Source organism: Sturnus vulgaris, chromosome 5, assembly GCF_052056855.1.
Source record: "Sturnus vulgaris isolate bStuVul1 chromosome 5, bStuVul1.hap1, whole genome shotgun sequence".
NCBI classification, from domain to species: Eukaryota; Metazoa; Chordata; class Aves; order Passeriformes; family Sturnidae; genus Sturnus; species Sturnus vulgaris.
Window position 1 is genome coordinate 24,019,597 of NC_142247.1, and position 27,836 is coordinate 24,047,432.

At 39.1% G+C, this 27,836-nt stretch overlaps 1 protein-coding gene across 2 annotated transcripts; it reads left to right on the forward strand.

Annotated features, from left to right (window-relative positions):
- Positions 1-364: 364 nt before the first annotated feature.
- On the forward strand, positions 365-27,511 carry NUDT4 (nudix hydrolase 4). 2 transcript variants are annotated; one of them, XM_014889190.2, is made up of 5 exons: positions 365-729; positions 14,261-14,371; positions 20,246-20,290; positions 22,763-22,847; positions 23,881-27,511. In XM_014889190.2, the coding sequence occupies exons 1-5, from the start codon at positions 631-633 to the stop codon at positions 24,081-24,083; spliced, it is 543 nt and encodes a 180-aa protein (XP_014744676.1). In that variant the 5' UTR covers positions 365-630; the 3' UTR covers positions 24,084-27,511. The 2 variants fall into 2 exon arrangements, with proteins under 2 accessions (XP_014744676.1, XP_088021181.1); XM_088165055.1 differs by having other exon boundaries at positions 396-729; positions 22,760-22,847.
- Positions 27,512-27,836: the final 325 nt, after the last annotated feature.

Here is a 27,836-nt window from a genome sequence, read left to right on the forward strand (position 1 = left end):
CTACGCTCTTTTTACAGCACTCAAGCCATATGCATACCGCATGCACAGCGCAGGGAAAGCCGCCCCGCCTCGCACACCTACGCCGGGCCCGGGGGCCCGGTACCTCGGCGGCTGCCGGCACAGATCGCGGCCGTCCCTCAGCCATGCCGGGCACCGGGCACCGGCCCAGCTGCCCTGGAGCGGCGCCTGCTCCGACCCCTCCGGGCCCGCCCGCTGCCCCGGGCCCGCACATCGCGCACCCCGCGCCGGCGCCGCTCGCGCCCGCCGTGACCGCCGCTTCCCCCCGCGGCCCCGCCCCGCCCCGCCCGGCGCCTGCGCGGAGCGGCGCGGCGGGCGCAGGAATGCGCGTTACGGTTAAATAGTGAGGGCGCAGGGGCGGCCGCCGCGGGCGGGCGGCGGCGGCTCGGGGCGCCGGCAGAGCCTCCATGGCGCGGCGCAGCTCCCGGGGCGGTGGCACCAGCGGCAGAGGCGGCGCGACGCTGTTGTGACAGCGGCGGGGACTGGCCTTCCTCCAGCCCCGCTCCCGAGCGGGGGCCCCGCGCCGGTGTCCCAGGGGCGCGGCGGCGGCGCTCACAGAGAGGAGCCGTGGCGGCGGCGGCGGCCGGGGGCAACCGGCGTGTCACCGCCTCTATGATGAAATTCAAGCCGAACCAGACGCGGACGTACGACCGGGAGGGCTACAAGAAGCGGGCGGCGTGCCTGTGCTTCCGCAGCGAGCGGGAGGACGAGGTGAGCCCGCCGAGCCGCCGCGCACGTGGGGCGGGGGGCGCCGCGCCCAGCCCGGCCGAGGTTCCCGTTCCGCCCGCCCCGCCGCTGCCGCATCCCTTTGTCTGGCCGCGGGGCGTGGGCGCCTCCCGAGGGACACCCGCAGCGCGCACAGTCGTGCCGGGGCTCCCGCCACCCCGAGAGCGGGCAGGGGCGGCACGGCGGGGCTGCGCGGGTTCCGGCCGGCCGGAGCCGGTGGCGGGCGGCCCCCGGGCTGTGCCGGTCCGAGCGGTGCCGGGGGCGGGGCGGGCGCGCCTCTCGCCCACCATCTTGGGGTGGTGGGGTGCGCGCCCACGTGCGCGGCGCCGCCTTTGTGCGCGGCCCCGGCGCCCCTCGGCGGGGAGAGGGAGCGGAGGGAGCGGGAGACTCAGCTCTCAGGGCGGGGTGGGATGGGCTAGGACACCGACTGGAACTCCGGGGTTATCTTCTGCGTGCCCGTAACACGCGGAAAACCGGTTAATGTATAATGGCGCGTGGAGGGCAGGGCTGGTGTGTCACCCTGAAGGCGAACCTCCTGCCCCGCTTGGGCGCGATAAAAAAGAAGTCTATGCTTGAGACACCTGGTTTTCCCACGGGGAGAGTAAAATGGGGCTTAGAAATATTTTGTGAATGAGATCGGAAGCGGGAGAGTTGTCGCTGCGGCTTTGGTTGTAGCGAGTAGCGCTCACCCGGAATTTTATGTTGCAGCAGAATCGGGAGGTGGAAACAAAGTTGTCCCGTGCTCCGAGCCAAGGTCAATGGCACTGCCCGTTATCTGCAAGCTCGGCTGATGGTTTCATTGCACAATGCGTTTATAGATGGTCTCGGGCTGGAAGCATACCCTTTTGCCATTTCTGTCTTCATTTTCTTGTTTCGCAGCCACGAAATAATTATAAAGGTTAGGGTCTGAGGGGGTTTCCTGCCTTTATCTGGACACTGGAAGATGCTGGTGCGCTTCCAAAGCTGTCAGTACAGCGAGTGTCTTCCTTAAACACCTACTAAGTAAACACAATACAGTGTGAAGAGGCCTGATCTCAAAATACAGGCACAAAAAAAAATTATTTCCTATGTGGTATAAATATAGCCTTGGGACCATGCTGATGAATTTTTCCTAGTATATGGGAGAAAGGTATCCAGCAGGAATCTTGAAAGGTCTTGTTATGCATTATAGCTTTTCTTTGGTCTCTGACACTCTAACGTACTTCAACATTTATGTGACTTTAATATTAATTTTTGGATGCCACTCCAGCTCAGACTTATTTGGAGTTTGAACACCTGAGCCACTACTACAGCTTTTTGCACCAGTTGTAGTTGGAAATTCATGGTTAGGATCACCTTTGTCAGTGATTTCCATTCATTCATTTCCTGATACACCTTCTTGTCATTCTCTTTCAGTCTTGTAGCCAATGAGATCATTGGCTGCTTCAGAATATTGTTTGTGTGTAATGACATCTTTTGAGGCTAAGGATGATAGTAGCAGCTTCGCTGGGCTGTGTAACAGGAGTTGATACTGACCATTATTGCACTGCAGTCCTTTGTGGTATTCTGGATGGAGTACCTGTATTGCTGGCATGGGACTGAGACTTGTCATCATGCAGGTAGACATACTTGAGGATGAAGTGAATTGGAGGGCATCAGATCTAGGACATGGATTATGTGTGTGGAAACAGTTAAATTTGCTTTCTGACAGGTTATTTCCAGGAAAGCAATGCCAAAAGTGTTTCCCACGTGCCAGCTTCCTCTGTATCAGTACAGAATCTATTTCTTAGAAGTTTGTGCCTGACTGCTGTTTGTGATTAAATTCAATCACCAGCCATGTTCCCCAAATTGGGTGTTTGAAGCTTGCTTCTGTCTTCTTGAACACTATTGTCTGGGTAGTTTCTCTGTTGTTTTACTCCATGTAAATATCTTCAGTGTTTCTTTTCTAAGTCTCTAGAGATTGTACCAGCAATTTTCAACCAAGCTACATCTCCAGGATGTTTAAGTGTAGGGTAACTTCTGCAGGGAAAGAGCACAAGGGTAGTATCTGGATGACTGGAGAAGAAGGAAACAGGAAACTCCTGTAGAAGTTGCAGGGAGGTGGAGGGAAGCTACAGGATAGAACAGGTTTCATAGTTATTTTGACTTACAGGATAAGCAAAGAGTTGCTTGACATTGGAGTCAAGAAAATAGAACCAACAACTTAAACAATTTTAGCAATACATTTCTTTTTAGGAGTCTTAAAAGCAAGAAGTCAAAATCTCAACTTTTTTTTTTTTTTCTGGAGATACTGTCTGCAAGACTAAATTTGTTCTACTTTTCATCTTATTAAGTTCTATTTGGAGGAATGCATATCAATAGCAATCTTGTGATACAAACTTAGAATTAACCTTTCTTTCTACTGCAGTTCTGACTGTCCAAAAGGCTAGTCCCTAGGCAGTTATAGCTGAGCTTAAGCTTATTTTCCTCCTTTCTTGCACGTAGCTTTCTGACTTATCTGTAGATAGCAGTCATTCCTTTCTTAGCATTTTTTATGAACTTGAAGTCTTAAATCATCTTCTCTTAGAAACAGTTTTCTCTTTTGGTCATCATGGTAGCTCTTGCATCTCGTTCCGTTTGGCAAATGTACTTCTTCATGTAGGGGACACTTGTGGTTGCTTTAGATGGGGTCATGCTGTGCTGTGTAAAAGGTTATTAACACTGCTCTAGCTGTACCAGAAAAAATGTTGTGATATGAGAAATCTGTCATGATTTGTAAAGCTATTGTGTAATCATCTTGTGTTTACTGGTGATATCTAAGTCTCTAACTTATTGCCACCTCATGAACCCTCAACTTGTACCAGAAATCCATAGCTGTGTTCTTATCTGAAGGTGATCCCTCTTCTGCGACTTCATGTGATGTTTCCTGTTGATATCATGACTTCTGGATGCTGCCTCTCCACCGAAGACTTGGGCATTTTCAGTAGCAGCTTTTTGTGCCCATTGACAAAAATTGGGCAAGTCACTAAAACATTTAATATCTCTATTGTTCATGTAGCAAAATCTGCTTGGTATGGCTTCTTGGTCGATTTCTTAACCATACTGTACTTCTTATGCTGCCTTTGTAGCCATGTTGATGTTACAGCTGAGTTTTATTCACAGTGAAGTAACATGTCAATGGAAAGACTGATCAAAGGCATCCCTTATGTTTCATTATATATCTATTTATTTTATATTACACAACTATTTACATTGAGTTTCAGTTTGCTTTTTTATTTCTCAATTTGAAACATAGGTGTGCTGCTGAGACAAAACTCAGCCTGGTGATTCCTGTGTGCAGTTTGAAATACGGACACCAAACTCCTGTTTCACAGCTACAGTACCCTGTTCAATTAGACTTAGAGCTGGACTTGCCAGTCTTTGCTGCCAGGCTTAAAATTGTTGAGTCGGTTCTCTTGAGTGTTACAGGCTGCAAACTGGGCTTCCCTGTAGTCCTGCAACCTGTCAAAAGATTCTGCTTTGAGAGCTGATATTGCAGCTGAAAACATGTACCCAAGATGACTGATGGTTGTTCAGCTGCCCCATTGTGAAAATCTGCATTTCTTCATCTTCAAGTGCCTCCACCCAGAACAAATTAGTGCTATATAGTCCATTTTGGTTTAGATTTTGTTTCCTTCATGCTGTCATAGTGTATAATTTAAAAAGAAAAATTCTTTAAAAAGGAGGAAGCCCTAATAGCCAAGTAACATGTCCAGTAGCTTTGGGTTTTTTGAGTGTTAAAGGAGGTGGTCTCTCTTAGACTACTGTCATTAAAATGTTGCCTGTTTTGGTCTCAGTGCTGTCATTTGGGCTGAAAAGAGAGCAAGGTGCCTCGATATGAGCTTAAGTGGTGGTTCCTTTTGAAATTTAAGGAAATAAACCAGTACTTGCAGGGACTATCTGTCCTTTGAAAGAAAAAAACATCCTGGAAATGAAGCAGGAGAAATCCCATTAAAAAAATAAAACAAGGCTATATGGGCATGCAGTTCGTGGGGGGTGGGTGCAGCCTTTTTGCTTTGTACAAACAAGAAGCTGGTAGGTGTGTGCAAAAAGCTGATGGTATTCAGCAGGCAGGGATGGGCTGGTGGAAATGCAAGTTTCTCTTGAGCAACTAGGAGTGGATGGCAACTTTAGAATAAGCCTGCAGGAGAGCCCTCTTGGTACGGTGAGGACTGGCTGCTTCCACAGGTTGGAATTGTTTATGCATTCAGTATTCTGCAGATAGTAGTTTTACATTGAAATCCTCCTGTTTTAGTGTCTGGGCAGAGGGTAGGCAAGGAAATTCTTACTTTTCAATGCAGAGAACAAGGCACACCTTTAAAGCAGCAGGAGCAAATAGTAATAAACATAATTTGTATAGCAATTTGAGTAACTGAAACAATTTTAAAATCTAATACAATTTTTTTCCATCAACTACATCTTATACAAATAAATGAGCAGTTATTTTTAAGTACCTTGAATATAAACTTTGAGCACATTCTAATTACTTTGGCATCTGTAACAGTGCTTTATGTAATCAAATATGGTACTGAAAGCCCTACTTTAGTGTTCAGCCAGCAGTTGCTAGTGGCAGACCTAAAATAGTTTCAAATGCAGAAAAAGTCTTCAAGCTTTTCAATTTTTAATTTTGCCTTTGTTGTTCAGCCTTGTACACGAGATGAAAACAGATGGGAAAGATTTTTTTTTAATATTGAGACAGTAGTGAGGAAAAATGTATTGTTGAACATCTATAGGAAATGTAGATGTTTTCCCCCTCTGTAGTAGGGGGTCTTGCATGTCAACTATTTATCTTATTCTTGAGTTAATTATAAGCTCCTAATGTTATAGCTCCTTTCTCATCGGATTTAATAATTTTATTTACTTGTAGAATGCCAAGATAGATTAAGCGTTGGTTTCTTATTTCTTGTTATGGTGGTTACAGTTTAATCATTTTAAAAAACAGTGTTCCTCAGTTTTGTACAGATGTTGCTTCATATTAGCTATGGTTTTATTAAAGGAAAATTATGTGCATTGGTCTAAATGGTCTGAAAGCCAGAAAGACCTTTTGTTACACAGCCTGATCCATAAAACTAGGGCCCAGAAGTATCACCTGGCTACCCTGGCAAAATGGGGTGTTCTAGGAATTACTGTAAATAAACTTGCACAGTCATGAAACATACTCCATAAGTGACATAGAATTTTTCATTTGGTTTCTTTATCTTTCAGTGTAGAACTCTCAGGTATAAACACACAAATATTTGTGTTATTTGTGTAAACACACAAATAACTTGGGGTATGACCATGGCACCTTATTTAAGGCTGGCATGGTCTCCATAGTGGTATGGGTTACCTACCTTGCATTACAATGATCTGATAGAATATAGACATATTTAAATGCCAGAGAATACACATTTCTCTATGGACTTCAAGCACGCTATTGCTTTTATTTTTTCTGTTTCATGTCCCTGCCCTGCTAATGGATAGAAAGAGTAAGTAACATAAGATAATTGCTGCCTTAGCTTTTCCACATCATTCTCTTGACATTTTGGGTATTATCAGCCAGGTTGGATGAGCAGTCTGGTCTAATGGAAGGTGTTCCTGCCTGTGTCAGCAGGGCTGGGACTACCAGATGGTCCTTAAAGGTCCCTTCCATCCCAAACCAATCTATGACCTGCATGCTGTAGAAAAGGGTATAACTTGAAAAATCAAGACCTATAAACAGTTTCCAAAATGGCTCTTTATGATGTGTCTACGTAGGCAGTGTTTGCTTATAGTGTATCCCTGCAGGCTCATATGGAGTTAAAGCTTGTGTTAATGTTAAGAAAAATTGAATCTTAGATTGCTGTGGTAGGATTTATGTCATGTAAGCAACTCTGCATACAAGACACAAGTGTTTATTATGTCCACAGAAAAGCAGCTTTCTGTAGGCATGGCATATATACCTTGTTTTCATGCTGGAATATTTTTTGACAAATTCCAACTACTTGCCAGCAGTGGAAGCCTACAGGTTTAGTGAGGCTGTGGGAATTCAGCTGCCCACCATGGCAGAAATCTTCAGTCTTCATTCCTAAGTCTTCAGATACTGACATCAGTCAACCATGAGATGTTTTTTTATTTTGAAGCCTGAATTAATTTTTTCCCATATCTATGGTATTACTTGTCTATGCCATATGGACATGTTTAATGGGGTTGATAGTTGCTCAAAGCGGGCTGGGTTGAGGGAAGAAGGAAATATGGCTGTAGTTCTATAAGGTCAGGCTAAGATGTCCTGTAACAAAGCAAAAAAACTTTTTGCCCTGTTTAGAAGATGCTGTCTTTTTGAACTAGTTCTTTTTATGTTAAGATACTTGAAAAAAATATCCTTTTAGCTTACTTGCACCATCCTAAGTTTAAGATTTAAACTGGTGGCAAAGTTTCTATTTGAATTGCTTCAGTTAACTCGGTGGTACTCAAAACTTCAAAGTTACTGTGAAATAGCAGTGACAGACTTCTTCAGAAATATATTAATACCATAGCTATGTATATGTATGCCTATATACACACACATATATGCATTCTTATCTCTAGCTAGGGTTTGTAGACATCTTTTTTTTTTAAACATCTTTTGTAGATATGTGAGTTCACAGACCATAGGTTGATGTGTATTTTTTTCCAGTCTTGTTTGTAGAATTCTTGAAAAGCTTACTTTAATTTAGTGGCATTTTGACTTAGTGCTTAAGCACTTCGGTGAAACCAGTACTACAAATATAAATACTTTAAAACAAATTTTTGTCTTCTAAGATGTATCTCAAAGATAAAAGGTAACTGGTACTTGTCAAGAAATAACCTTGTCAAATCTTTACCTGCAGCTGACCACCTCTCAAAGAATTGGAGCTCTTGTTTCTGACAAGTGCTTGGAAGCTGATACCTAAGTCAAACAGATTATGTTGCTGAGTAACCAGTAAAGCCCCGTTCTGCTCGAGATTAGGCCGTAGTTTCAAGTTAAAAAGAAATGGGCAGCAATATTAATTTAGCTCTTCCCCTGCTCCCTGAAATTGTGATTTCTCCCTTGGTGTGCATTAGCAAGCATGAGGGAAGAAGGTTATCTATAGTGGACTGGGGAACTGGCCCAGCATGAGAAGTAAAACTTCATTTATAGGCACTTGTGGGAAGTTTGTTTGTTTGCAGGTTTGGTTTTTTTCAGCCTTTTGTCCTAAGTCTGGGTGCAAGATCTGCACCCTTCATCGCACTGTGAGACCTGACATACCTTTTTTTCTGAAGCATGCTAAAGCTTAGTGGGAGATGGAATGCTACAGGTGACTTGAGTCATTTTATGTGAGGAAATGTGTTCTGACTGGCATGTCATAGTAGTACAGTGCTGTTCTATTCCTGATATGAACACTTTTGCCAAAGAACAAAATGAAGTATGTTAAATAGCAGAGGAAGACACTCGAATTCTGTATCACTGTAACATGTTAACCAAATATTTGAACTTAATGTGAAATAAAATTTATAAAATATTGCTGCTGCAATTGCAAGTCAGAAGCAAAACTTCTTCTGAAAAACGCTGATGTGTCTCTTCTCATTGCCATATAGCCTTAAAGTCAGAAGGTCTCAAAGGAAAAATAGCTTCCAGATCTAATTCTGAAGTATTATAAAATTATATCCATATTTCTTTACCATTCATCTTCAGAATGTTGGTAAAGTAGCACTGACTGATATTCAAGTGCTGCGTTGCTGCTTTGAAAAGTGATCTTAAAGTTGGGAGGATATTTCACACTTTAATATATTGTGTAGATAGAACTCAGTTTTCTGAGATGCATTCGAGATTTGTGCTTAAATTAATGAGCATTAGGATTAATGTGCTGCTAATTAGCCATTCCTCTGCTGTTGTGCTGGCTCTTGTTCAGTGAGGCTAAATCATCTTTTTAACCTCTGTCATAGCTGGGGACTGCTTTTCAGTCTGTTGTCTTTAAAGTACTTTGCTAGTGGCTCTTGAATTCGTATAGGCTGATCTGAAATTGGGAGATTGCAGTGGTGCCTTTCTGCCTCAGTTTGTGCAGTGTTGCCCCTTGAATGGCTGGGTCCTGATGGGTGTTGTGTGTGCAGACTGGACACTAAGCTTTCATGGGGAATCTACTTTTCATCCAGATCAGCTCCCTGAACTCATTATCCCAGTGTTAGGGGGAAAGTAAAGGTGTTGCAGTGTTGACTTTAATTAGCTCTTAAGATGCTGTCAAGTTTGATCCTAAGGTTTTGTTACTACTTTACAATAACTTTTTGCCTTTTATTTCTCCATGTTTAAAAGATAAAGTAATTCTGAAAATTATTGCAGTAACAAATGAGGATTATAAGCAGTGACTCTATTGAGAACCTTTTCAGGAAGGCACATGTTCCTTACTAAATGCTGCCTGTGTAGCATTGCTATGGCAAGGTTTAAAGCTGCATTTTCCAACTTTCTGCAGTCCAAAAAAAGGCAATAGCATTCTAGGGCAAGGATACCACATTAACCTATAGGAGAACTGAGAAACTGTTTCAGAACTGCTGAAATGAGGCAGCGATTCTTAAAATAGAAGAAAAAAGTGTTAGATAAAGGTAATCTCTTAACTACAGTAGCAGGCTGACATATGCTTTCTAAGATGAGATGTGTGCTTTTGCCTAAAAATTAATACAGTTAATTCTGCAAATATGGTCCAGTGTTTGAAAGAGATGCTTTTCCTTGCTTCTCAATCGTGTTCCCGTGTTGCAGTATTCAAAGTTGTTCCCTAGTGCCTTTAAGGAAGCTCCTGAGTTGGAAACAATTGGAAGTTGAAAGTAAAGAATACTTGAAAAATGAAAAAGTGAAAATAAAATACTTAGTGTTTGTATTCTTCCCTGAGCATCTGTTTATGGCTGTTTTTAAACAAATAATAAGGCTTGACTGACCCTTTTGGCTGTATTAGGATTAAACCATCTTTGACTCTTTCAGGTGCTTGTAACTTTAGCAGACCAACCATGTAGGCTGAGGTTTCCATACCGAATGTGTTAAATTCTATTATATCAACCATCACCAGAGTGGGTTCTGTCTTTTTTTCTCAAAGTAGGCTTGGATGTTTTATCCTCTTAATGTTTCTGATGTCTATGAAAATATGCAGTACATCTAACAGCATTTAATACTGTTTTGTACCTAAGCGGTACCTTTTAATGCCTTGATGATCTTTTCTTTACTCTGACCAGTTTAAATCATCTGAAATGATTTGTGTCTACTCACATTATTGGAATTTGGGAGCTGAATCCTTTGTCTTCCACACACCTGTCTTCTGAGCAGTACACCTGAGCAGTGTGGTGTTCATTGCAGCTGAGTCACACATGCTCAGCAGTCTTTTGGCAGTGAGGGGTTGGTTCCTTTTCTCTTGGATATTGCTCCATTTAACTGCCAGCTTTGCTATAAAGAAGGGCAGGCTTGGCTCTCTCCATTAGGTAATTCAAACATCAAGTTGGGCATAGATACCAGAGTAGAGGGAGCAATGAGGGGGAGAAAATGGGGTGTGCTGTGGGGAAGACAGGAATAGATGGGAGTAAGCTGGGAATAGAGAACTTAGACATCTGATGACAAATAATTATTGTGAAATTGGAATGGTATATTTTCAACTGTAAGTTTTTCCTCCAAATTTAGGGATGACTTTGTTCTGAAGTCTAAAGAATCCAGCTGAGAGAGTTTGCTCTAACTAATTTAAACTTTATCCTTGCTTTTTTTATGTAAATTGGTTTTTTTATTTTGCTAAGGTATAATGTCCTTAAGTTAAGAAAGATAGAAAGCAATGGTATTTATATAAACTTAATTTTAAACTTAAAATTTCTACCTCTCTAGTGCTTCATATGAAAAAAAGTCAAGATAAATAGCTTGTGGTTATAATTTGTATTACTCTCAGCTGTTGTCATTTTGGTCTTCTGGAATACATGGCTACTAACTGTTTCATGATTGGTTTTGACTTGAGAACACTAAAGAGGCCAAAACTTCAACATCTTTGGAAATTTTCAATTGTTTGTCTACAAGCTTGGCATTTATAGTGACCAAGTCCTATGAGGCCGCCTGCCCTGTAATAACTTTTTTGGTTAACCATATGATGGTTACATATATTGATAGGTGCTTATTACAAGCAGGCTGGCTAGCAGTTTCTCTTCCTCACTGCACTTAAAGGTCATTGCTATTCCTGGACTTGGAAGTGAGGTGAAACTTGTCTGGTAACACTTAATGGAAGAATTTTTCTTTTGTTTCCTCTTAGCTGAACTTTGCAGCTTTCCTTCTTCACTTGGCAGCATTATGGTATCTTCACCTTAGTCTTTGGAGTAAGATAAATTTAGCTATATAATTAGACAAGCAGATTTCATTGCAATACCTTTTTTGAACAAGTTATCAACAGTAAGTCTTAGTCAAATACATGGGAAAGGCAGTGATCACTAGCAAGTAATATAACTGAAATCTTAGTCCTTTTTCTGCATCTGGGGATACAGGACACAGAATTCTTTGTGTAGGAAGTACTTACTCTTTTTTTTCTTCTGAGCCTAATGGGATTATGATGTAAAACTTGGGGTGCATAAGCCAGAAAAAATACAGGTGTGTGAGATTCTGCAGTCTTGTCTTTTCCAGTAGACCATTGTAATCTGCTTGACCATGAGCCTCCTCAGGAAAGACTGGATGTCCAGGCAACCTAGATCACATTTTTCCTAGTTTGATTATCTTCTGTTAAGGGAGGGTGAATTGCTGCAATTTTGCTGCTGATTTTTGCACCTCTCTTGGCATGTGAGTGCATTGTCAACCAACCACAGTCTTTTGGTGTCTTCATAGTTAAATCACATTTATATTTACAGTCTCCTCATTTAGGTACTGGAGGGTGTATCTTCTGGCCACTTACAGATGGCAACACCTCAAAATTACATGGAATGAAAAAATGAAAAACAATGTAAAAAAACCCAAAAAACAAAAACATGGAAGACTGCTTGATGCTATGACTGAAAAAATCTATGGAATGTTTTTCAACCTTACCACACAATCCTGGAACTGCTAGCTATCAGGTCTTGTTGTTTGTTGAATCTGATTAACACCAAGTTTTTGATAGCATTACTCCAGGATGGATGCTTCATGCTCTAGTGGCTTCATGCGTTAATGGGTAAAAAAAATTGTGCATCTGAGGATTTCACGGATATATCTTAGTGTGATCTCTTGGATTCAGACTGTAAAAGCAGTGGGATCACAGGAGAATAAAGCATAGACAGAAAGATGTTTGAGAAAATGCTTCAGTTCCAGGGTTAGTGGAGGTTTAGATAGTTGCTAAAATGAATTCCCAGGCTGTAATGCTTGGGAGTTTATTCTATACATGGCTGTAAAGCCTATCTACAAGAGTTGATGTATTTTAATGTTGATTATTAGTTAGATGTATTTGTTTCTGCTTTTTAAAAAGGTAATTTAAAGCTAATATATGTACAAGCCCAGCTTTATTAGTTTATTGATCAGATTAGCTATAGTCAACTACTATATATAAAGGCATAAAAAAATCTTGGCTTTACACTACACTGCCAGAATAAGCAACCTGATTTGTCCCATAGTAGTAATTAAGACTTTTATGTTTAGCTTTAACTAAGCAATGAATGCTGACTTTAAATTGTTCTACCAAGCTGGGAACGATTTAGTGATAATCATCCTTTTGTTCATTATTGTTGCTAGCTTTCACATGACTGGATTCATCAGCAGAAAATGATGTTTAATGCTTGTATCTGGAACTCAGAAGTGAATTCATAACTTGCTTTTTACAACTGCTCTTTAAGCACTGCTTAAAATGGATCTTCGTAGTGATACAGATGCTCCACCTAAGTGTTGAAAAAATCTTTTGAATTACTTTTAGTAGAGCGGTGTGTGCTCTGTGAATCTTTTGTTAATGTCAAAGGATCCTAGGAAACCAAAGCCTTTGGCTGTAAAGATCAGGTTGATGCATTTGTGTCTAACTTTATTGCTTTTACTGAATATTTTTAGATTTTTAGATAGCTAAGTAAAATACTTGAGTTGACTGAAAACATGAACATTTAGATCAGATGCTAAGAGTGCTTCTGTACTAAATGATGTCTCTGCTGTATTCCTTACTTAGCATAGGAAAAATCCTTGGGGAAATTAGCCCTACCCTAAAGGATTCTCCACTGTACTAATCTTGACTGCACATAAGATAAACATTGCAAGACAGTATCTGTCAGATAAGGCTCTTCCAGGTGCACCTCCAGTATGCACACGTATCCTTGCATTCACAAAGTATGCAGTCATCTGAATTGCACTCCCAGTTTCTGTAGGTGAACCTACAGCCTCTTTCCATGAGTGCCAAAGGGTCATGGTATAAATGGTAATCATTTCCCTGTTGCTGTCATCAGAGAGTCATTTTCCTACTTAACCCAACAAAGGGGATAAGTTTGAAGTCCTTGAAGGTGAGGTCTGGGACTGTCACTTCAGTTGTCTGGCACCAGTTAAAACTATAACCTTTAGACTTGAAGTTCTTGTTCTAGTCTTTTAATTGCTTTTCAAGATTCGAGCACTGACCCTGCCCTTTTACTCCCCACAGTTGTCCTTTGACTTCAGGGTAGGGTTTATGTAAGTAATGCCTAGAATAGGAAGCCTTTTACTACACAATGATGGAGTATGTCTTAGTAACTGGGATGTGTCTCAAATGTAAGTTAAACTGCTTATTTCCCAGTGGTCCTGAATCAAGGTCTTATTTTCATAAACTTCTACTGCAAAATTACTCCAAATACAAGATATCATAATTTGCTGGACAGGTAGCTTACATCTTCTCTGCTCTGAATATTATGAAGGACAGGCCCTATATATAGGGGGTTTTATATTGGTGTATATCAATGACAGAACCAGGATAGAGTCAAATTAAGTGAAATTAAACTGTCTTGGGAAAAAATGTTAAATTTAGAAATCAGATTCAATATGTTGTGCTTTTTCCTCTTATGTAAATGTTTCAAAGAAACCAAATTGGACAAGGGCCAATGAAGTACTCTCTATGTATTTTAGTTATGCAATAGTGTAAGCATGTCATGCTAACATAACACTTCAGCAACTAAAAAGCAGCTTGTTTCTGACTAAAAATAAGAAATCTTTTCAAAAGTCTATTTTAGCCAGAAGATACCATTCCAGAAGAATTAGTTTAATTTCTGTGTGATGAAAATGTCTTAGTTTTTGCACTTTACCATCTATAGGATTTGAAGACTTAGTCCTGGAAAACATTATTCGATTTTTGTTGTATGCCTTCACTCCTGTGCACATTACTCTGAGTATTTTCCCCATTGTGGCTAGGCATCCAATGAAAGCATTAGTACAAAGAGATTGCAATGACACTGTCTTGATTTTTATAAAACCGATTGGATGTTAACTGTTTTCCTCTTTCTCCAATTCTTCCTTGCCTGCTATGTTTTGTTTCTAAAGTCTATAATCCAACTGGCTAGGTGAATAAGTGCATTGCTGAAAAAGCAGATAGTAGTGAGATTCCTGACTTGTGAGCTGTATTTAACAGTTGCTTGCAATTATTTATAGGTGCTGTTGGTAAGCAGTAGCCGATATCCAGATCAGTGGATTGTACCAGGTGGAGGAATGGAACCAGAAGAAGAGCCAGGGGGAGCAGCCGTGAGAGAGGTGTATGAAGAGGTAACAAAAACAAAACAAAGCAAAAAATCCAGCTGTTCTTTGCTGCTGTTGTCTTCAGATGGGAACTAAGAGGGAAGAGGGAACTGCTTCCTTTATCCAGTATTTGACTGAGACCTTTGTGGTTATGAAATTCAAAGAACTGCAGTTGTGTGTGTTAGAACTGGGGTATAGTGTGGTGAGGTGAACTAATTAACTTAGCTTCTTCACAGCACTCTTTCATTTCAGAACTAAATTTCTGTCTGCCTTTATAAACAAGTACTGGAAGTAGAACCGTGACTTTATGCCAAATGACATAGTAGTGTAACATTTCTGTGAAGAAAATGTTTGACTTGCAGCTCTTCTTGAACAGAGTGGAGGTAAACTAACCATTAACATGTAGCTGCGTAAGAACAGGAAATCAACAGACCTTTGAGGACATTCCAAACTAAATAGATTAAAAACTGATCTATCTGAGCAGTTCAGAATGCATACATTTAAGGCTGGTTATCTATAAAGAAATCACTGTGGTTATAGTCTGCCTTTCTATTTCTACCTCTATGACTAGGCAAAACAGCTTTAAGTCATGATCAATTAATGCAGTTTCTCTATACTACAATACTTAAATTTCAGAGTCTGAATTTTTGGAGTTTCATTTGCTATTTATTTTTCCTGGGAAAATTGTCAAAAAATTTAACTGTTTCTTTAATATCTAACAGCCATGTCTAAACCAAACAAAACTGCAAGAAAAATCAAAATATCATATTTTAAAATAGAAGCTATAAGATTTTTTCATAAATTGGATGCGGTCTTGTAAGTGAGTGAGCTACAGGATTTCTACTAGACTTAAACAGTTTTCTCATCCCATTTTGCTATTTCCAAAACACACTAATATTGTTGCTGATTAGTATGTGTAATGATTTCTATTAGCTATGCTATTTGGTGATTTATCTTGCTTACCTTTAAGACTGGTTCTGTTGTGGTGTTGAGGCTTAGGAACTTGATGTAGATGTGACTTGCACCAAACAGTGCCTGCTATTCAGTGACAAAACGATATCTTCTGTGAACTGTGATTCAGTGACCCTTCTCCCATTTTACTTAGGGAACAGACTAGTTCACTATTCGCTGCTCTCAGCAGCCTTCCTGCAGCAAGCTTCAGGCATGAATAAGCCTTGCTGAATCAAAGGTGTTCCAGACTGTGTTCAGTTTTGCTGGAGGAGCCCATTTTGACCTACACAAGACATACTCAACCACAGGGTACAGTCCATTTGAAAGGAGCAAGGAGCAAAGAGTCTGGATTTTAGCAATGAGTCAGCAAAGATTTCGGCTTCCAAGCAGTAATAACACCTCTAGGGAAAGTCTTGCCTTCCCACTGTCACGAATTCATGGGTAGGATTAAAAAGCACAGTCCTCTGTTCAGTGTTCTTAGAAACACTGATAATTTTAATTGCTAATTTGACTTATAGATATAGTCTAAGATGAGAGATAGTAAAGTCTCTTCTCCATGTTAAATTAGAGCTGACTAAACTGTAGTCATATGTTTGGGGTTTTTTCTTTGGTGGTGAAGAATGGATGATCTTGAACAGACTATGCTTTTTATGATGCTTAGAAGTATAACATAAAGTTCCAGCCATGTTCAGCTTTAAGCTATGCTTGGAAATGCATGAAGAGTTCTCACAGACGTGGGGCTTTAATATGCAAAAATAATTTGGTTTCACTTGTTCTACTCCCTCAGAGTTTCTGGGATATGATAGCTTGTATAGCTGATCAGACTAGAAGCTCATGTCTTAAAGTAAAATATTCTTCAGCTATCAGCTAAGTTTTATATGCTTCCATGAGATTGCCAAATGCCATTTTTAAAGAAAAAAGAGTGGTATTTAGGGGTTTGAGCCATGAAAATTCATACTGACCTTTCTAAAGGTGGATGTCTTCTATTTTTATACTAAGGTCAATGTCACCTGGCAAGCTGGTTACAGTACAGTGAACAGTTAAGAGTTTTGTGAATGAATAAACTTCAAAGAGAGCACAGTGGAGCTGGTTTGAAATGTGTTTCTTCAGTATTGGGTCATGTGCAAACTAAGCACTGGTTTCTATTAATTTATTAAAATTTATAAACTCATAGTGGAAATTATAATGGCGTTCCTTAATGGTAGAAGTGTTGATAGCCCAATGGCTTTAAATATCCTCACTTTGACACCAACAGTTGTGTATTTAGAATCTAAGATCTCTGTAATCAAATGTATGTGCATGGTAGTTGTTTCATAGGCTGCCTGTGTTTAAATGACTCCACGGTTTTTTAACTTTTCAATTCTGTTCATGGTAGTGATATGGGTTTTTACCTCCACTGAATATTTAGTGTTTCATTAAAGGTTGACATTTCACAGGTTACAGGAAACTGGCAGTTACCTTAATTATTTAGATACAATACACTTTTACAAATCTGAAAGCAGAATACCAAAATGAAGTTACAGTATAAAGCCATCCCAGAAAGGTACTGAACCTCATCTGAATGAGGAGGTACTCCATTAATGAATTTGGAGCTTTGTCTTTTATTGCATAGCATGAAAGATAAAAGTAAGTTGTGTGCACATGCACTGTTCAAAGAAAAATTACAGAAATGAGTGGCAAGCCTTGTAAATGGAGGTCTTCTGTGAACTGTGAAATGCTCCCTTTTCTTGCTCCCTCTAACAAAAAAGAGACTCTTGCTTTGTCTTTGTAGTGTATTGAAAGGCCTATGAGAAAATATGCAGTTTCCCCCAGCTCTGTGTGGATATAGTTTCTGAGAAGAAGAGGGTGATCCTGAAGATTAATTTGCTGCAACTGTGAAAGTGGCAGTAATATAATCTAAGACTTCTCACAGGAAATACAGGAATTGGCTCCAGTGAGCATCTATTATTTGAAAAATGATTGGGTGCTGCAGACTAGAGCTAGTTAGACACTGCAAAAATAAATTAATAAAGCACACTCTCAGCTGAAATATTATGGCAGATGTAGTCAAACATTTTGTTTTATAAAAGTATGCAAAAATGGGGCAGAAATAGTCTTGCCACCATCCCTTCAGGAGTGTAGCCATTAAAATGGCTACAAGACTATCCTGCAGATGCCAGAGTTAAAAATAACTCAAATCTTTCAGATCTTAAGCAACTTTCTGCCCTGGTAGACTGTTAGCTTAGAAATTAAACTGCAGTATGACTCTTGCTCCATCTACAGGAAAGAGGAGAGTCTGACGCGTGTCTGAGACTGCAGTACCTCTACAGCTGCGAACAGGAATGACCTCCGGGCCAGCCTGATTATGGGATGAAGTGGATAGTGTTCTCTCTTGTGGCTGGATTTAGAATAATGCTAAAATATATGCATAAGATTCAGATCTGAGGTCCTATTTGCATAGTACTCAGACTTCCTTAGAGAATTTTTCCGGGAAAGTATAGCACTTAATTCCACAGCTTGTCTGTCAGAAGAAAGCTGGGGTTTTTGCAGGCTTTTCTTTCAAAGTTTAGATGGCCTTACACACTTAGAGAAGCCTATAGGATTCTGTTTCCTTGAGGAACCATATTTTAACAGCCATGAGTACATAGAAGCCAAAGGAAGAAGTATGTTTTTTGAGAGGCAAAATGGTTCAAAGTCTAGAATTTAACCAGTGCATTGGATTAGAAGCATACCATTGGAAAAGGGGGAACTGCTTTTGATGTTCTGGGGATAAAGCTGAAGTATTCCTTGATCCTCTAGCACTTAAATTGGGCACGTTTTGAACTACGTTACAAAACAAAAATTGAAAGTTATGTTCTTGTTAGTAAAAGCACTTTAAAATCACTACTAAATACATTGTACTTTTTCAACTATGAAGATTATTCAGTTGAATATTATTTTCAGGGGAAAAAAATCACGAAACTTTGAATTAGTACCTTTTTACACTTTTGAGTGTAGAGGTTTTCAAAACACTACTCTCTGCAGGCATGATGCTACATTTTGGAAACATGTATATTTGAGTAGAGGGTAATTAGACATCAGTTATAGTAACCACACTTGTGTTGCAACATCTGGTTGCACCAAAGCTTAACTTCAAGCTCTGCGGAGATTTTACACTTGATGAAATGAAGTGCTTTGAACAGTTGCATTCAGAATTACTCAGCAAACTATATTTGTTAAAACCATTGATTTCCTTGGAAGGAGAAAAGAGATACTGTTAAATATATTCCAGTTAGAGTAACATTGATAAATTCACATTGTAACTATGGAACACCAATAAGTTGACAAAACTACTCTATGAATGCTATTCAGTATCAGTTAAACCTAGCTGGTCATGATGGTTTTGCCATGTGTTAAATATTAGTTGTCAGACTCCCACATGAAGTGATACTGTAATGCTGAGGAAATTAGGACTGATCAGTAAAACTTAATCATTTCTTCAGCATGCTGCTTTTTGAGAATAAGTGTTTTTTCATTGCCCAGTATAAAGCACAAGCAATCTTTAGTGCTTGTTGTGGCATAGCTTACTCATTCAGCCCAAAAATAAGGGCCTGTCACCTAATTAATGTGCTGCTTAATCACTTATCTGTCTGGTCCAGTTGAGTATTTTGGGTTTATGAGCTAGCTCTAACAGATATCTCAGCCATCACAGCAGACAAACAGAATATTGTATGTAGTTTTGCATTAACTTTTGCTCTAGTTCTTGCTTGAGATAAGCAAAATGCCTTGATGATTTTGCATGGGCTGTGATCAGGCTTCCTTCATCAAAATGGCTTAATAAATAACACCAGCCATCTGCTTTCTTTAAAAAAACAGTCACAGAAAACATTCACTTGTAAGACTTTGATTAGACTCATTGCTGAAGCCTACCCAGTTATTGGTCAGTTACTCATTAAAATGTAATGAAATTAAAATCCATATGGTCCTTTATATAAAGACAGAAGACATCAGTAACTGTCTTTGGCTAAGGCTGGAAGCAAAGACTGAAAATTAGAAAATGTCATCTTATTGCTAAGAAAGTAGGCAACATACACCTTTATATGTCAGTCATATGGACTGAGTCTTGTTTACAATTAATAGATGATTTTAAACAATGTCCCTTGGAAAGGTTAGCGTTAAGTTAGTATATATTAGTATATATACACTATACATAATAATATATAAGGCATTATATATTACTTTTTGAAAAGCAGTCCTTAGTGTCTCAGTAGAAAGTAATGACCACCTTATCTGAATTTATAAAAATCACAAAGCATGGGCTGATACAGAAATTATTTTAAAATACTGGAGTAAAACTCTAAACTTTTAAAGCCTTTTGTAATCATACTAGCTAGAAAAAGAGTTCAAAGCTGCAGAGAATTTGGGATAAAAATTTGGGGTTTATATTGCATGCCAAAAGCTATTTTGATATGAAAATGAGCACACATGAAGCCATTATGCTGCAAGATCTTTGCAATAACCTATGGATTAATTTATTATTGTATTTTGAAAACTTGTACTTAAATTTCTGTGTAAAGTATCACTGAACTGTCAATGATTGCTTTAGATTAATTGTACTACCACTTAAAACTCTCTTCTCCTTTCTACTTTCCTGGATTATTTCAGTATTGAGTATGATTTATCTATTTAATAAAATACAGTACACTAAAAATGTACTAAGTAATACAGTATTTTGGTCTGGATGGAAACCTTGAAAGATTTATGGATTCTTTGATCCACTCATTAGGATAAGCTTTTGTACTCTAATACTCATAAAGTGTCTAAAACCAGAATCTCCAAAATTTAGTGAAGCACTATTTAATTAAAACTTAAAACTCTTACTTAACTAACCGTAAAAAGGAGGAGTATGTTAATGTAGGATGACTGTACAGATGCTTTCTATTTTTTTAAATTAACACTAAATGCTAACACTTTTTCCTTTTGGTTTTGTAGGCTGGAGTAAAGGGAAAGCTGGGCAGACTACTTGGGATATTTGAGGTGAGCTGTTTCCTTTAAGTTCTAAAAGCAGTGATGTGTTTGTGAGAACTGATAAGCTGCAACATCAGACTTAAGTTCCTAAGTATTACCTATCTATAATTTTGCAGTGTTACTGGATCTGCTAAATTAGACAGGACTTTAGGTGTCCATACATAATGTGCCAAGATTTGAATGGGAAGAGTTCAAAGTACTTACTTAGTTTCACAGAATCACAGAATATTCTCAGTTGGAGGGGACCCACAAAGATCATCAAGTCCAACTTTTAAGTGAATATCTTGTACAGGGATCGAATCCATCACCATGGTGTTATCCAGCACCAGGCTCTCACCAGCTGAGCTAATCTCAGGTCATTTTGGACCTCTACTGGAAAGATTAAATTAGTGCTTGGACAATACCCAGATGTACCGAAAAAAAAAAATCGCTCAACCCATTCATAGAGTTAGGATTTCCCACACATTACACCAGCCTTTTTTGAGGCACTCTTTTGACTTTTCCTCCCTGGTTAGATTTTGCCAAAGTAATTTTTCAACTTTCACACATATCAGTTCTCTTTATGGCTTTGTTTCACTAAAAAAAGACCAAGGCTTTGGATAACAGATAAATCCAACCTCTAGCAAACTATGTAGTTCAAAACATCTACTTGATAGTGTAAACATCAGACTGTGAACTACCAACAGTGCAAGAACACATGCTAGCTAGAACTCTATTTTAGTGTTGGTGTTGCTCACTTCTGCTCAGGTTCTAGACAGGAGCAGACTGTAGTTTTAATAGTCTTCAGCTCCTAATACATCCAGTGTTACACATTAAGTGGAAGTCCCTTAGTCTCAGTTAGGTACAAATCTTCACCCAGCTTTTATAGGCAGTGTATTCCTGCCAGGGATTTCCTGTGTGAAATATTACTTAGTCATGTGTCCCATAGTGTGAAGTATGGAAGCCATGACACAATTAGAGAAGCTCCTGAAGCTTTGTGGTTAGTACTCTTCACATTTTTCTGATATGTTTTGGGTTTGAGTTGAACTGGATGGTCCTACACATTAAAAACTTGGCTGTGTTTTAACTCTGCTGGTCAATCTACAGAAGTATTCTCCATTTCCCAGCTCAGACCAAAAAATCCAGGATACCTATCATGTTGTTGGCTTAAGACAGGGGCAGCAAAGCATCATGATTCTCTGTTAGTTTGGGTATATGTTCTTCTGAAGCCATTTACACAAGCTAGAGCAGAAGAGAGAAAAATGGTTGTTGTGTCGCTTTTCTAGGTTACTTCTAACTTAAATCAAAGCCCTACTTTAGTTTCTCAACAGGCCCCCACAAATTGTTGTTAGTACCATTGAGGGGGCCACACCTTGTGACCTGGGGATGGAAGATTGAATTAAATGCTGCTGCTGAGTCCTCATATTCTTAGAACTACAGCCAGAAGATATGCATTATAAATATATGTGTCCTATTTAATGGTGATATTGACAAAGAACTCCTGGAGAATTTTTATTTCCTAGTAAAGCACAACAGTTCAAAGCTATATTAAGCTTGTAGTGAAACAAAGTTAAGTAGGAAAGGTTATTGGCACAAGGATACAGCCATCTGTTTATGGGACCTAGGCCATAACATCTCTTGGTTCTTAATATAGTTGTAATTGTAGATGGTCCTGGTTTTATTAGGAGCCCAGTTCTTCTCAAAGGGGAAGGATGGTCTGATTGGCTGGGTAGCACCTCAAACACTGTCACTAGCCTGCTTTGGAGTAGCAGGGAGTAATGTCTACACCAGCCTCGCATGGACTGGCCTTCCCTGAGCAGATACTGCTGTCAGACTCTGTGTTTAACCTGCCAAAACACATACCTTCTAAACAGGTGGTGAGTGCTGCCATTGTGGCAAACCTGCTGAATAAGCAGATGGCAATGATTTTTGCATTTGTCATAATTGCAAGCATAGAATATTTAATTTGCTTCACTCACAGAATGAAACTTAATAGCCAGCATTGTGTAGATGACATGGCCACATGATGCAGCAGTTCCACCTTGCAAAAAGTGCTTGGGTTTTTTTAAATGACCTTTCATCCAGGAAATGCATTGTGGAAACAGTTTTAGCAAACATGGTGTACTGTGGTCATTTACAACATACGTAAAAGGTAAGTGCTAGTACTTACCTAGGGCAGTACTAGTGGACAACTGCTAATATTTACCTGGATGACCAAGAACACACAAGAACTTCACAATCTTCAAAATTATTTGTAGTGTCTTTGGTTTGGTTGGTTTGGGGTTTTTTTAGTCTAGTAAAAGAGAATAGCTGTTTCAAATAAAATTTTTGTTTTCCCATCATTTTGGGTCTCATCAGTATAGATGTTTGTTTAGTGAAAATAAAAGCCAGGCTTGCTGGCAACTATCCTTTAGAGGTAAGTAATTTCTAATCTTGTAGTTGTGGTAAGTCTGTAAGTTATTTAGATGAGAATTTAAACTTGTACTTCTAATATTCAAGCAGAACCAGGATCGGAAGCACAGGACGTACGTTTATGTTCTTACTGTGACGGAAATACTGGAAGACTGGGAGGATTCAGTTAATATAGGTAAATTAATTCTCTGTCCTTATGTGCTACACTTAAAAATGTTTTAGGCAAGCTCTTTTTATTTTTATTAAGCAATTTTTGTCATTCAGGAGGAATACTAATTCTGTTCTAGAAAAACAAGGGATGCTGTTCTTGCATACTTTAATATACATATAACTCGGTTGCTTCCAACAGAGAGTTACTCTTATTCTTAGAATACTCTAAATATTATAACAGAAAAAACATTGTAATTTTTTACATACATTTTAAATACTATACTGCCAAATTGTTTTTTCCATAAAAATGTTTTACTCTCTGATACTCTAGGATGTTTTTGAAAGTGTCCTTGATCTTAAACAAGTGGTTTATATATGTTCAAGCACAGTACTTATAATGCTGTAAAACCAAATGAAAAACAGAATTAATTCCATTTTTAACAATACTATCATTGACCTTGTCTATATATATTTTCAGAGACTTTGAATTTTAAAGGACCAGCTTGTAAAAGTAAGATGGTCTTAAGCTGATCTTAATAGTCTTGAAATTTATATAAACATGTCTGATACAAGGTATACTATTTTTTAAAACTTACAGCTAACCTGAGTAACTCCATATACAGATGCATATGGAGATATTGATTATGGAACATAGCTTTTGAAATCAGAGCAAGCTATTCTTCATACATGCATGTTCAGTCTAAAGACTGGTTTTCTTCTAGGTATGACAACGTAGAGGGCAGTATCAAGTCATTTAAATAACATCACACTTTCCTCTAAATGACCAGATGTGGCTTTTGGAGCATATAGAGAGTGATATGAGTTTCTGTTCAGTACCTGCTTCAAGAGAGCTATCTGAAAGGCTTTATTATGAATTGCATTTCAGTAAGCTTGAGTGAATCTCTTGTACTGATCAGTTCTTTCAAGGTTTTTTCATTCACTCTTTTGCCTGACAATTTCACTTACAAAGAACTGAGAAAAAGTGAATAACTAGATAGTAACCAATACTGCTGTTAAAATTTTATAACTGTTCTTTCTTGTGGATTGTACTCATTCAGGAAGGAAAAGAGAATGGTTTAAAGTAGAAGATGCAATCAAGGTCCTTCAGTGTCACAAGCCTGTTCATGCAGAATACTTGGAAAAACTGAAACTGAGCTGTTCACCCACTAATGGAAACTCTGTGGTTCCCCCTCTTCCAGATAATAACTCCTTGTATGTCACTTCTGCACAGACTTCTGGGTTGCCCTCTACTGTGAGATAAACATTTGGATTACCTTTTTATTCGTGTCATCACAACAGGAGACATCTGTGATCACATGTAGGCATCTGTATAACTGTCAGTTCTAAGTGAAATATGTGAATGTGTCATAATGAATTTATTTGAACATGTTTTTCTTTTAACAATGTACAGTAGTATTTCAGCAAACCAAAGCCATATAGGGATTTTTTAAGATGCCTTAATAGGCCATTAAAAAAGAAACTTGACTATATAAATTTATAAAATTCTGTATCTGCTAAAATAAAATATGCATCTCAGTGGTGTTCAGCTTATTTAAAACTTGTGAGTTTTAGTCAGTAGTTAAAGCTTGAGCAAATAGTCTTATACTAAACTCTTACTTGGTATCCACAGATAAAGTGCTGAGACCTTAAGCTTGGCAGTATTTGGGTAAATGGATGTATTGAAGGCAGAGATGCACAAGGGTGACTACAATAAAGCACTAAACCACATTCAGCCTGTCAAGAGCAAAGGATACCAACACTAAGCACTGCTTGCCTCAGTTATCCAAAAGGTTGCCTTGTCCTATGCAATGTTCATGTAACATATAACTAGGGCAAGAACAATAACTGTCTTGCAGCTACCAAAACTATCCACTAGACTTTTGTTTCACCACTTGGTCACCTGGTGAACTGTCAGATTTGTGTGAAAAGCATTGTAGATCTTTCTTCCCTTTTTTTTTTTCTCCTTGTAACTTTGATGCATGTTTTGTTCATGGTGTAATTGCACTGCAGGTTCCAAAAACTTGTCTTCAATTAGAAACATCTCATGTAGCATGCCTGCAGTCTGTTCCAATTTAAAAATGCTTGGAGGAAAGAAAGACTTAACCAGGGGGCACCCTTAGGTTGCAGAGGTGTCTATTAGCAAGCATGTGTTGAGGTGCCTTGCCCTGCAGGAGCCAGTAGTGCTGCCTCTAGTGCTTGGGACAGGAGTGTTGGTACCTACTACACCAGTAGAGAAATAATACTCCTTTGTCTCTTAATAGGAGTGCTGAAACCCCCAATTTTAAGTTAATTCTTAAATCCTTCAGTTCTGCTTGAACGCAGTTTTAACGTCAATTACTTTAGCTTCTTCAAATAAAAGCTGGCCTCTTGGTAAAAACAGAGTTGGAATAAATGAGGTACAGCTGACAACCTCCCTGTTCTAATTATTTCTCCTCCTTTTCATCCAAGCAGATGAAAGCTGTTGGTCTTAATGTTTTTACCATAGGATTACTCTCTTTGTATGTGTGTGTATGCATGGTTTCTTCTACAAGAACACAGTCTAATTCACATGAACCTCCTACTTCTGAATTTTTTCTAGGCTCTAAACCCAACTGTACCTCCTTTATATCCAGCCAAAACAGGTCGAGGTAGACCGCTACCTCACATGTGAAGTTTATTCTGGGTAAAGCTCATTCTCTTATACAACATTTGAACCTTTGTAAATAGTCCAACTAGTAAATAGTGAGTGTAAAATGGAAAATAAATGTAATTTAAACCTTTTGTTACTCAATACACAAATGGTTGACTTCTACTTTTTTAACACAAATTGTGTAAAATGCTGCTATGAATTTTTTTGTGCTGTTACACTTTTTTAGGAAAAAAATGTTGTTGCCACAAGTTACTTCTAGAAAAACAATCTTGTGCCATATATAAATGCAGTGAAACTAGGGAGACAGATACTCTGATCTCTTAATGCTGCTCTCTTTGAAGAGGCATAAATACTACTGACAAGAGGCATGAGCCACAAAGCTGAAGACTTCTGAAACAGTGGATAGGACACTGCTTTCCATCTCTCTTAGCTCCTAGTCCAGGTCACTTCCAGAACTGGAAAGAACACACAAGTGTTCAGGTGCACCTAAAGGTGGAAGTATTGCCAACAGCTTATCCATCTTTTCAGCCATGAGGTAGGAGGCCAGGGAAGAAGCATTGCTATTTCAGTAGTGCACATATGGGTACACCTATTTTACACTGAACCTCTTCCAGACTGGGACGCCATTTGCTCAGCTCACTGCTTTAAACTGTTTTGCCAGGTGAAACAGGAGAAGGTGGGGCTGAGCACAATGAATGTCTAATCTTTGTTAAAATCATACTCATGCTATGGAAGGGTACCTCTGGCTCCAAAGCTGCCTTTAAAAGAATGAATCATTTAGCTCCCTTTTATGATCACTTTAGTGCTCACTTTTTTTGTTCAGTAGTTATTTTAACACTTTAAATTGAGCAAATGGTATAGGTTTTCTTGTAACAAGATTATATCAAATCCATGAAAGCGAAAACAGAATCCAGTTTGAGGTTTTATTCATTTTAAGAAAATGCTGTCTCCATTTCAGATTCTTGGAATGAAATCAATCCAAGCTTGTATGAGATTTAGTGGTAATGCATGATCTTATTTTGTAACTCTTGAATTATGTATTTGATAATAATGTAAAATGTACAGTATTGCTGTTGCTAACAAACTCAGAGTTGATTGCCTATAAATATTTTTGGTCACACACATTTGAGCTGTTCAGTAGTGTCAGACAGATTTTTTTTTTTTAAACAGCATTTGTTGTATAAATCTCTTCAGTCTCTATGCAACCTTCAGAATGAAGCTCTATTGCTTTGACTTCTACTCCCTTTCAAAGAGAAAGGTTTTGTGAATTGCAGGTGGAAACTGAAGACACTTCAGTTTTGCTACAGGGAGCAACTGCAGTAAAGGGATGACAGTGTGGCATCAGTACTAATGAAACCTGACACTAAATTCCAACAGAAAGAGTTGTAAAAATGGGAATAGGAAGGCTACAATTTTTTCTACTACCTATCAATTTAAATGTTAGAAGCATTTTGTTTTTACATGAATCTCTACTTCGATAGGCCAAACCTATTTCAAACAAGGCAAATTTGGGAATTTTCTCATGCCAAAAATTCTGTAAAATGTATCCAATTTGGTTCTCCAGAGGAAAAAGAGAAGAGACAGGTTGTCATCTGCAATTGTCAGCGTCTAGTTTGTACTGCTGCTTTTCCTGGCTGAGTGGTTTTGAGATTCTCATGAGTTACATTATGATGGTATCAAAGAAAACGAGCCTTAAAGTTTAAAATCTCACGGAGCCAGAATTAAGCAAAATGGATGTGCTTTTAAACAAGAAATCCTGAGGTATTGCAGAGAGGCTGTTAAAGTGAAAAATCTTATTTTGGTGCTTACTGCACCCCTGACTTAGCCTAGCATTGTTCTGTTAACAATGTGCTGTGAAAAGAAACATGAGGGGCAGACACTTGGTTTACTTACCAGCATGGATTGTGAAGTGAAAACTGAAAGGAAGGGGGGGGGGTGGGAAGGGAATTAAGTTGTAAACATTTTGACCTGCTTGCATGGATTTTCTTTAAAGATTGATGTAAGAATTTTGACTTTTTATATTTGAGAAATACCAGAATAAAATCTAAATTAGTCCTGTGGATGATGTAGTCATTCCTTGCAAATACCTTGCACCAGAAGGGATTGTGTGAAAGGTTTCAACCTCATCTACGTTGAAGTTTCATCTAATGTTTCCTACTTCTTGCCTTGTCCTTGCACTCCAGCTTTACCAAGCTTGTTCCAAAGAACAGTTTCTTTTCCTTAACTTTCCATGATGCTCTCCTCTCCCCTTAGCACACATGCCCAATGCCAGTGTCCCAACTTGAAAACCGGTGCCAGTGCTCTGTTTACTACTGCAGCCCTACCTCCCCTTACCTTGTTTTTTGAACCTGCATTCTTCCACAGTTAGGATGTTAAGCAGCTCCT